Source organism: Oryctolagus cuniculus, chromosome 4 (assembly GCF_051225735.1).
Source record: "Oryctolagus cuniculus isolate XC-2025 breed Fujian yellow rabbit chromosome 4, ASM5122573v1, whole genome shotgun sequence".
In the NCBI taxonomy this organism is placed as follows: Eukaryota; Metazoa; Chordata; class Mammalia; order Lagomorpha; family Leporidae; genus Oryctolagus; species Oryctolagus cuniculus.
The window spans coordinates 93,171,245-93,183,425 of record NC_142870.1 but is presented as its reverse complement, the minus strand read 5'-3'; the positions used below and the strand labels follow the sequence as shown (position 1 = coordinate 93,183,425).

The following is a 12,181-nucleotide window of genomic DNA, read 5'->3' as shown; positions in this document are numbered from 1 at the left end:
AAGACACCAGGAGAGTGATGAATTGTTAAAAACAAAGGGGAATGAGGAGAAAATAGGTACACCCTGAAGGCTTGCCAAGAGAATCTTGTCCAGTTGAGGCCGGAGATCACAAAACTGAGGTATCAATTTACAGCTAATTGTTTTTCTCTACCAGTGCTCAGTACCTTGGGCATAGAAGCTGAGAAGGCCAATAATTGGACTGATATGCAAGTAGGCAGTAAGAGAGTAAAGAGAATGGGAGATCAAAAGAATGAGCATATTTTGAGTGCTAGTAAGAGTGACTAATGACACTTTAATTATGCAGTACAGGCTGGGGCAGGATGATGGTTAAGCCAGGGAGCTTCATGAAGAGCTGTGAGAAAATTGGAGATCTGGAAGAAGTCATACAGAAAGTCATAGAATGAAAGAGATGGAAGGAAAGGGAAGCAAAGGAGGAAGTTAAAAAAGGCTTTAGAATTTCCAACTTCACAGGAAGTGTAATTCTGGTGAAAAGATCTAGAACATTGCCCTTTGTGGTGCTGGAAGTGGATGCGAGTGAAGATCTACTGAGTGGAAGTCAAAACAATATGAGGCTAGAGGAAGGAGTTGGGTCCTATATTGCTGAAATGACTCTGGATAATGGCAGAAATCAAAATTAAAGAGCAAGACTATGAGTCAGATGTCAGACTTGCTAATAAAACAACACTTGGAACTGCTGGTATAAGGAAGCCACACATTGAGTGGAAAATAGAACAAATAAGGACATTAAGGCATTTCCATGTCTCACCAAACAGCCCTTCCTCAATTGCAATGCATCTCAAGACTTGCCAGAAAGCTTTTGGAGGACATGGTCTGTTTCATTTGATGTATTAATCCCATAGCACCTTTTCTTATGCTTGGCAATAATCGGAGAGAAGAGATCATAAAATCTTTTTTCTACAAAGTAGTGATTCTTATTCCCATTTGCATAATACCTGGAGTGCCCATGACCTCCTTTGTCAAACACAGACTTTATCTCTTCATGTGGCTGCCTTTGCATCAGTTTATGAACACCTTGAGGATGAAGAATGTCACATTCATTTTTGCAACCCTAGCAGAAAACATTTGCCTGATCCACAATATAGACTTCAATGCTTGTCAGATGAATGAATGAATGAATGAATGATTGAAATTTCTAAGCCGTTAATAACTACCAGTCCTGACTGAGCATACCATTACTAAGCACTGTGCTAAACATTTTTTTTTTTCAAAAACACACAGGTAGTTAAGTTTTTAAATTGGTAGCTAAAACCTGTTCTGAGTTCAAAACCTGTTCTTACATTATATTGTGGTCAAGCCTAGTCTATGTACATAACAATTAGGATTTTCAGAAAAGCATTTAACACCACATGGCTAACTTTATGATTAGGGCACATGGGCTAGTCCTGCATGAATGAAAAGCAGATTCCAAGTGGAATTAAACATGTTATAATATTTTATTAAACATGTGCCAACAAATGTTCCTTGAGGCTTTGAAAACATAGAGGAGGAGAGTCAAGAAGGCTGGGAGAGCCATTAGACCCCAAAAGCAAGTAAAGAAGGTAAGGTCGGCAGAAGCATCCTACATGGCCATGTTGCCTAATGAAGGTTGAACAAAGCAGAAGGGGAGTTCTGGAGCCAAAGTCCACCAAAGTTCTGCGTCTCTCAGAAAAAGGGCATCCTTAGTATCCCTGCCAGAAGTCATTGGTCACAAGGAGCTAGTGGGAGGTGCAGCCTCAGCACAAACACAAAGATTTCAAAGCCAGAAGCTGGGCACCATTTAGTCAATGCTCTCCATAGTTGGGGATTGGCTGGGCCCATTTCTGTGGCCATCATAATATGCTAGAAAGCTTCTTCTCGAAGGCTGGCTGTTTTGTTTTGCCTCCTTTTACCCACCAGCTGACACAGAATTCCAATAAAACCTTACAATCTTGGTATCATCTTACCAAATCTTAGTAGAAATGTTGTGTGTTAAACAATTAATAGGATCTTTTAAAAAAAATTCCCTTTATTCTTCCCACTTGGAGATTTATTGTATTTTCTCAAAATAAAAAGATGTAAGTACTCAAAGCCTGTCTCTTTTGATCATAGAATGTATTGTTTACCAAACTATGAATATCCTGCTTTAAGGTCTTTTTTTTTTTAAGTTTCACAGATTTTCATCTACTTGAAAGGCAGAATAATGGAAAGAGAGAGAGGTAGAGAGAATTTTCCATCTACTGGTTCACCCCTTACATGCCTGCAACAGCCAGTGCTGGCCCAGACCAAAAGGCAGCAGCCTAGAACTGTGTGTCTGCAATATGAGTGACAGGGGTCAAGTAGTTGGGCCATCTTCCACTGCCTTCAATGAAGCTAGATATGAAATGGAGTAGATGGGATTTAAACCCCACTCTGATATGGGATGTGGGCATCTCAAGGGGTGATTTAACTGGCTGTGCCATGATATCTGCTCCTTAAGGTCTATTTTTAACAAGTTCTGGTATATCTGTAAAAACTAGAATTGGTGATTTACTAAAACACCTCTGTGTTGAGCATGGTATTGGAACACAAAAATGAGTGTGATTTGTGTCTAAGTCTTATAAAAGTCACTAAGTGACAACAGAAAGTCAATGCCATTTAGAGAGAATCTGACATCATTCAGTTTCCCTACAAGTTGACAAACATGGTCAAGTAGTGCCACAAGAGGAAGAACCAGTGTGTTGGTCAGGAGGCAGAGAGGAGCCACGGGGATGCATAGGTTAGAGCCATTACTTTGATTTCCTCAGAAAAAGGTTAAGGTAGGACAGGGTAAACAGCTTAGGATTGGTAGTTTGAATAATTCTGGCAGGCTCTGAGGCATATGGGCTGTCCTTTGTTGTCTATCCACTGGCCTTGGGTTGCATTAGGGCAGGGAAAATGCTGGCTTGGTGTGGGGGAGTTACATCAAGCAGGTGGATGGAGATACGGATGTGGGATTTGTTGTACGTGAAAGGCAGGCTCACTGAAGAGCTGTTTATTACCATCTCTAGGAATCAGCTAACCCTGGGAGGGCTGTAGAGGCACCGCAAGGATGTCCAAACATCCTAAAATATAGGAAATAAAAAATATGAATATGAGATTTGGTTTAAGTGCTCAAAAAAAGATTCCAACAAAGTAGGAGGAAATGACCCCTTCTCAATCTTTCTCCCCATTACTAGTTAATAAATGGCAGAAAAACAGAAGGCAGGTGTAGCTCATTTCAGAGTGTAGGCTTTTTTTTTTTTCAAAAGAGAAAAAGCAATAGAGGTTCCTATTTATCCATTGGCCCTGGTTTTCCAAGTGTGAGCTAATGAATACTTTTAATCCCTTCAGTTCCTTCCCTGCTTCTGCACACTGCATTTTGTCCTGGAATGACTGCCATGGAGATGGAACCAACACTTGTGGGCTGCTCTTCTGTGTTCACCCTTCAACATATGTCACATTCTTTCTCCTCACGAGACGTCTGTAAGGGATTACAGCTGCATTTCATGGATCCAGGAAGCACAGAGGCAAATGGCTCTATGGCTGAGCATTGGTTGGAAGTCCATGTACTTTACAGATTTGGCTACAGAGGAGTTAAGTCAAATGAAAACCCCTTTAATGTTTACTACTTAAAAAGCACTCTAACTTGCCATTTTATTTTGATGGCACAACTGTAGGTATAAAAAGCTAAGTATTACCTGTGCTTCTATAACACATTTATATATACCTTTTCAAGAATTTACTTTGCTAATATGAATTCAGACAGTGTCTCTCCAGTGAAGAACAATACCTTCTCTTGACATCTGACTTTGCCTCTCTAGTAAATAAAAAAAAACAGGGTAAGAGTTTCACTCAGTGGTTGAGTTGTTGCTTGGGAAACTAGCACCCTCTACTGGAGTGCCTGGACTTGCTTCCAATCCAGCTTCCTGCTGATGCACCTGGGAGCACAAGCACTTTGGTTCTTGCCACCCAGATGGTGTTCCTAGCTCCTGGCTTCGGTCTGGCCCAAACCCTTTGTTGTGGACATTTGGGGAGTGAACCAGTGCATTGAAGATCTGTCTCTGCCTTGCAAATAAAAGTAAAGACTTACATTCTCATGTTTTTAATTGCATGTTTATCCTTCCAGTTATTTTATAGATGAATCAGTAAATATATACATATATTAATACATAATATATTTACTAATTTTTTTTGCATAACCACTTGGATATATTTAAAATAAAACAGAAAGCCACATCTTTGGTAAACAAAATTTAATACAACCAAATGGTCAAGTAATAATGGTTAAAATACATTTTATTAGATACAACTTTTAAAAAATGAAACTACACAAGAAGTATATGTCAACAAAACATGTAAGTATTAACATGCTACAACTGAATTGAAGACAATGAAATACAAGGCATTTTTTTTTTTTCACGGTGAAGACTCAGGGGTCTCTACTAAAAGCAAATGACATTTGACTGCCACAGGTCTGCACTCTCTGCAGATTATGTTCATTTAACTCTAACATTGCGTTGTCTTAGCTCCAGAAACTCTCAAAAAGAGTTTAAAGACAGCTTTGGGAAGGACTGATGGGGAAGGGCAGAATAAGTGCTTTTTCAAGAAAGTTAAAGAACAGGCCTGTAGAGAAAAAATAGTATGTAAGAATGGAACAAAAATAAGTAGACATACTTTTCTGACATTAGATGTAGATATTGCCAACAATGTTTACAAGGATTTAATCAATGTAAGATAGAGGTTTGTCTGAATACTCTAAAAGCACCTAGGTATCAAAAAGCGAAAATGAAAAACATAACATGCCAAACAGTAAACAATTTCCAACATTTGAATTCTGCCAAATAACCACATGGCTGGTGTTTAAAAAAGTAAGAAAGCAAAATTTATTTACTCTATAGGGAACATGTATCAATTTATCTAAAGTAAGCTTTACATAGATTAAAAGAAGTTGAAATAGCACTACAGAACTTAAGGCACATAAAAAAATTTAGGTGCAGTTGTTTTGAAAACATTAAAACAAATTCTTTCTTTGGAATAATTTATAAAATAAGTTACGACTGTTTTTAAAAAATTAATTTATGATGATCATCTTTAGCACTAAGTAAATTTATTATCTAAGGCAATCATACAAATGTAAAACATTCATTTAAAACGTTTTAAAATGTCTATGTTGAAAATATCTCTGGAATTCACATTCCTGGCTCAAGTGGTTTCTGGTGCCTGGCATTAGATGTAATAAGTATAGCTAGCTAGTCAAATCTACTGCATTAAAAGGTCAACCAAATTGTCCCATTCTGGTTACTTGGTATAGTGAATCTATTTATTTAACTAAGAATAATAATGGGATGAGGCGATGTAAACCTGGTTCAATATAATGCACGGCAAATTCTAATAAGGTCAAAAATCTTGTTGAACTGAACTGGTTCTTGAGTTTACTAACAAAGGCAGTTCCTAGGAAGCCCACCTTACCTTGGGGTGGGTGTTTGGCCTAGCTGGTAAGGAGCCATTTTAGATCCCCGTGTCCCATATCAGAGTGCCTGGGTTCAAAGCCTCACTCTTTTTTCTAACTCCAGCTTCCTGCTTCTGTGGACCTTGGGAAGCAGTTGTGATGGCTCAAGTGTTTGGGTTCCTGCCACCCATGTGGGAGGCTTGGATTGAGCTCCTAGGTTTGGCTCCAAGATGGGGTCATTGTGAGCATTCAGGGAGTGAACCAGTAGATGGCAGCTGTCTCTCAAATAAATGAAAAAACAAAACATTATCTTTTCACTTGGCACCACATAAAAAGCACTCTCTCCTCTTTGAAAATAGTTTGGAACAGATGTCATCTTTTCCACATAGAAGCCTCAAGACACACAAGGCACTCACAAATAATTCAACCCTTCTCTTTTCATATATGGGTTCTCACAGCAATTAAAAAAAAAACTATTGCCATATCTAGATAACAGGAAAAAAAATCACACATACCTAGTTTGCATATTGACAAAAATAGTATAATTGAACCTGTCTTTCCTGAGTTTCATAAAGGGTATTTGACAGTAGTGATACATAAACAATTCATATTCACTAAGGGAAAATATATCAGTCCACAAAACATCTTCATCTTTCTAAATATAAAAGAATGAATGTTCAACCACTGCCATGTGTGAAGCCCCTTTACAAAATTAAATTTACTCCAAAATCATAAACTGAAACTTAGTTATGGCACTTTAAACACCCCCAATAGGCAGAAGTGACAATTTAATACCCTCCCTGAGTATTTACATCATCTTAACACCTGATTTAAATGGAGTAAATACCTATATTTAAGTCAACCAGGAAAAAGGAAAGGTTATTGAAGATCCAATAGGCTACCATGTCAAACCTGTGTCGTATAGTCAGTAGAAGATTAGAGGAAAAAAAGAGGAAGCTCTTCTGTTGTAAAAATTAGACCACTTTGTGGCTCACCCACATAGAGGAAAACAAGGAAAAGGAGTAAAGTTCTTGAAAAGAAAAAAAAAGGCAAAAACTAACCATATTTTTCTACTGATCCACAAAGTAGAACTTTGAATTTCCTAACTGAGGTATCACAGCTGGGTTTAACAAACTCATCTCTACCTCCGATTTGTTTTCCTACCTTGTAAAACTAGATGTGTTAATACAGATTCTTACTGTATGCCAGTCATCTTACAAATACCCATCATGTCCCTTCAAAGGTGGAAAAGCACTCAAGAAATGCCCCTACTCCCCAGTGTTCTGGAATTCCATTTAATAAGGTAAGCTAAGTTTCACTTTATGTGATTTTTTCTGATCATCACAAACTGCTAAAATTGTTGGTGTTTATATATGAGTGTACATGACCATACTATCTACATATATACATATGTATATACATATTAATGCAAAGGCTCATGAACATCACCTATTGAAAGATCTGTCAACTAAGTGATGACAGAATGAATATAACCTGATACTAATTTGGCTGACATATTCCTTTTGATACACTAACTCTACCCTAAAATTCTTTTATTTTTATCCATGTTAATACCACTATTTATCAAGAGTTAGTAAATAAAGAGAAATAATGAAAGGAAATTGAAATTTCAGTTGGGTAACTTTAAAAATAGTTACTTGAATTTTCTAGGATCCAAGCTAAGTTCATCATAAATTGCAACTAAATTTCAGTGGTTTAAAATTATATAGAGAAAAATTAATATTGGTATGAGGTCTGTGTTTAAACAAATTTTTTTTTTGGATTTCATTTAAACTTACAACAATCAACACATGGATATTAAAATACATGTATAAAAAACACAAATAAGCAGTCAAACACTTTTACAATAGACAAAATACTAGATACAAAGTTATCTTGAGAAAGTCTTTTTTATGTGAAGTTTTTGTATTTATGATGGGCATTATCTTACAAATACACATGAAAACAACAAGTATCATTTGTATAATCCTCAGCATTTACAAAACACTTTCATACATTATTTCACTTACTGTAAAGAATTTTTAAACTAAATAAGTTCCATTATCTACAGAAGTACAATTTAGAAGTAGGGGTTTACTCTAGACCTACTGTACAAGTATACCAATTATATCTACAATTGTATTGCAACTAAAATAATAGAACATTATTTTCTGAATTGCTCTGGTACTTATCACAGAAAGGGATGTCATTTTAAAAATAAAAAATTCCCTAAAAATGTTTAAGTTTTTTCAGTTTTCCTCAGAATTAGATTCTAGCTAAGCATTATAGCATTTAAAGTTTCAGCTATGTCTATTTGAGATTTCTGTATCATTCTAAGACAAGGGGGAAAAGTGGTTTACCAATGTTAGGTTTTTGATTACCACCTTGGTTTTAACAGAAATCTGGTGACACTATAATCACATATTTGCATCATCTCTCTTATGACAAGGAGTATACAATTATAATGTAAGAGACAACAGTGATTGGGAAGTCAAAATACAGAAGGCTACTGGAACATTCCTAAAATGTTGTAAATTATATCTTCCACCCCAGGAATCACAATAATTACTGCAGTTCCTGCCATATCCATTTATTTGCTTCAGAAAAAATTCCTCCCTGAAAGCTGGTAAACTTTTCAAAACTCAAGTTGAGAAATCTACAAAAGCAGCTTGTTGTACAGAAGATTGAAAATGTTGATCAATATTTTATAACAATGGGTACCAAATGAAATATTTATCCTAGAAGACTGTAACTACTTTTGTTAAGTTTTTCAGATAGCTAGTTTTAAAAGAAAAATGGACCCACTGAGATAGGTGGTCCCAGCCTTATCCTATTAAAAAAGGCACCTTAACAGTTTAAACTCTCAGGATTATTAGCTATTTATGAGAAAGTGAGATAACCAAGGAAGAGGTCCTTACCCAGAGCACCATACTAAAGAGGTCAAACTGTACTGGGCTGGGCAGAAAACCTGTCCTTGCTTTTCACAAGACAATATTGAAAACTGGATTTCAACTCCTCCCTTTGTCACATTCAAGGAAAGGAGCTTCCTCAGAGCAATTAGAGATGATGCATAAATACTTTAAGAGCCAGAGTGGGTCATTCTTTCTTCAGTGGTTATTTTATTTTTTCTTGGCAATTAATCTGCAATTTTAATCCTGCTAACACCCACCCCCACTGCCAAAATGTGCTTAATACGTGTATAAGACAGCAATTCTAAGAATGAAGTCACAATAATTCAATATGATACTCAAATTGTTGTTATTACCACAATTACAAAATATTTATTACAGAAAAAACTCCTTCAATAAAGTTTGGATGTACTGAATCAATGACAATTTTTAAAACTGATTTTCCCTCTTAGGATGCATTCTAAGCATTAGGTGATTCAACCTAAATGAAGCCTTAAGTCGTGCAATTTTCTCTATATAAATGACAAAATAAGGAACATAAAGTTGCAGATAAACATGTATCAATGATGAGACCATTCACAAATTCCTAAAAGGCATGCAGACAGACTTATTCTAGTCCACATATTCTTCTTACAAATATAAATGGACACTCTCAAAGGCCAAGCAACAACCACCATTACCCTCAACAAAACATTTGTTTTTTTTCACTTACAGGAAAGGCTTTGTTACAGTTTGAAAGGTTGATATATGGGGCAGAAAGGCACCACGATGAGTACTTTCACTTTTTTTTTTTTTTTTTTGCATGTGGCACAATGGAGATTTGTTAAGTATCCATCTTGGATCGTTGTGGCTTCTGGGGTGAGGTATCCTGGCCTTAGAGCTTAAAGCATTTTTCATTGTATCTATGAATAGTCACACAGCCATGATAGGACACCGGCCTGGGCATCGCAGCTACCCCTGTGATGATACTTGTGGCAGGATCGTAACAGAGAATGGTATCTGTGGCTTCTCCATTTTCTCGTCTTCCACCCAGGATATATATTTTACCATTACACACAGACATACCACAGTTTTCCTGTTTAACCAAATACATAAAAAAAAAAAATTAACCATTGATGAGAAGTAATTTGGAAAGAAACTGAAAAGGAAAAGATAAACTTTAACACAGTCCAAAAAAAAAAAAAAAAAAAAAAAAAAGGCAGGGAGGAGACATAAGCTTCCTTTTGCCTAATTCCTGACCTGGGTAATTTTTCATGGATGAAGCTGAGTCTTTTTTTTTTTTTTTTTTTTAATTTTTTGACAGGCAGAGTGGACAGTGAGAGAGAGAGACAGAGAGAAAGGTCTTCCTTTTGCCGTTGGTTCACCCTCCAATGGCCGCCGCGGCCGGCGCACTGCACTGATCCGATGGCAGGAGCCAGGTGCTTCTCCTGGTCTCCCATGGGGTGCAGGGCCCAAGCACTTGGGCCATCCTCCACTGCACTCCCAGGCCACAGCAGAGAGCTGGCCTGGAAGAGGGGCAACCGGGACAGAATCCGGTGCCCCGACCGGGACTAGAACCCGGTGTGCCGGCGCCGCAAGGTGGAGGATTAGCCTAGTGAGCCGCGGCGCCGGCCGAAGCTGAGTCTTAAAACAGATTATGTTTTAATCATGGTGGACTGATGGAAAGGGTTTAACTTAATGACAAACAAAAGCACCCTTGAAAAGCTTGGCCTGTTTGTCCTCTTACAAGAAAGTAGTAACTGTCTGACCAAGGAATAGGAACATTGTTCACTACATAGGATTATTCACAAGATGAATGAATGAAAGAGAAAAATTATAACAAAATTAACAAAATACTGTTATTATATGCCTTGGCTAGGACATAGAAGGTTTCAAATAATATTTGATAGTTAACTTCCCATACAATGGGATACTCAGCTAAATTTTACTCTTCTCTGTCAATCAGAATTAATATATAAAACAAACACTCTTGTAAAGATGAACGTAGCTCTTAGAAACACTAACTGCAAGTTGTCTCATTACATGGATCTGGTTATGCTATAGTTCAAATATTCTTACATTTACACTTCACTTTAATTTAGAAAATTATTGCATATTATCTTGGTTCCACATAATCCAAAATGAAATACTTCTACCAGTGAGTTCAATAAACATTTTTACTTGATCTGATTTGCTATATATAAATGTTGCTCTTAAAGAAGAAGTTAAATCTTGATGGACCTCTATAATAGAAGGATACTATCTTCTGGTCTGAAAGAACTACTGAATACTTTAACAAATGCCTCTATCAGCTTAGATACTCATACCTAGACTGACTTGGCCCATTAGCAGTTATTAACACTTATCCAGTATCCCAGCAACGAACTGCAACAATCATGAGTCAAACAATGTTTTTCATCTAAAGCACAATGAATTCTTTTACAAATTCTAAAAGTTCTGAATACAATGAAGACAACAACAAAATATCTTTAGTTTTCAGCTACAAACTCATTCTCACTAACAAATGTTATAGTTAGTACAATGATTCTAAAACAATATATATGGCCGGCTCCGTGGCTCAATAGGCTAATCCTCCGCCTTGCAGCACCAGCACCCCGGGTTCTAGTCACGGTCGGGGCACCGGATTCTGTCCCGGTTGCCCCTCTTCCAGGCCAGCTCTCTGCTATGGCCCGGGAGTGCAGTGGAGGATGGCCCAAGTGCTTGGGCCCTGCACCCCGTGGGAGACCAGGAGAAGCACCTGGCTCCTGCCATCGGATCAGCGCGGTGCGCCGGCCGCGGCGGCCATTGGAGGGTGAACCAACGGCAAAGGAAGACCTTTCTCTCTGTCTCTCTCTCTCACTATCCACTCTGCCTGTCAAAAACAAAACAAAACAATATATAGTTACATGATGTAATATTAGTACAGTTTCAGATAATAATGCTAAGAATTAAATGAAGCAAACAAGCAACCCTGAAAATGATTATTCATTCATATTCAGAAATTCTACTAGCTATAACAATTTAAATCATGCTATATAAAATGCTTTCTCTTGATGTATTTATTTATAGTATATGAAAAACCTGACTATTCATTCAGGAATAAAAGCAGCTAGTGGTAAAAATAACTTAACAATACATGAAGTTTTAATACTATTTTTAAAGATTAAAATGAACCATAACCCTAATGTGAAGAAACCTTTTCCTTACTGTTTTTGTGTGTTTAAAGGTTAAGAAGTCAATAATGCACAAACTCACTTTTTTTCCATTTAATTATTCTAAACTTTAATGACATTTTAAATACCTGGTCTACAAAAGAAGGTAAAAAAATTTTTGTTATTTTACTTAAAAACAGAATCCACATATTTTTAAAAATGATGCTCTTGACAGAGGTGAAAAAGTAAAATATATTTAGAATAAATTGTTGCTTTTAGAAATTATGAAAAATCAAAATGCAGGCATTGGCTGGTGCCGCAGCTCACTTGGCTAATCCTCCACCTGCGGCACCGGCACCCCAGGGTTCTAGTCCCGGTTGGGGTGCCAGATTCTGTCCCAGTTGCCCCTCTTCCAGTCCAGCTCTCTGCTGTGACTCAGGAAGGCAGTGGAGGATGGCCCAGGTCCTTGGGCCCTGCACCCGCATGGGAGACCAGGAGGAAACACCTGGCTCCTGGCTTCGGATTGGCGCAGTGCGTCAACCGTAGCAACCATTTGGGGGCTGAACCAACGGGAGGAAGACCTTTCTCTCTAACTCTGCCTGTCAAAAAAAAAAAAAAAAAAAAAAAGCAGGCATGAAGAGGGCAAGAGTTGTGGTTCCACTGTTTAAAGTTGCTGCTTGGGACCCCTGCACTCCCGTATCAGGTGGCTGGGATAC

At 37.5% G+C, this 12,181-nt stretch overlaps 1 protein-coding gene across 10 annotated transcripts in view; it reads right to left on the bottom strand.

Annotated features, from left to right (window-relative positions):
• Positions 1-4,214: 4,214 nt before the first annotated feature.
• Positions 4,215-12,181, bottom strand: part of KLHL24 (kelch like family member 24) — a 51,521-nt gene continuing 43,554 nt past the window's right edge. For all 10 annotated transcript variants that reach the window (XM_008266630.5, XM_089332010.1, XM_051859176.3 and 7 more), the window contains one exon: positions 4,215-9,409. In XM_008266630.5, coding sequence (XP_008264852.1) covers positions 9,209-9,409 — 201 coding nt within the window. In that variant the 3' untranslated portion in view covers positions 4,215-9,208. The remainder of the gene's footprint in view (positions 9,410-12,181) is intronic.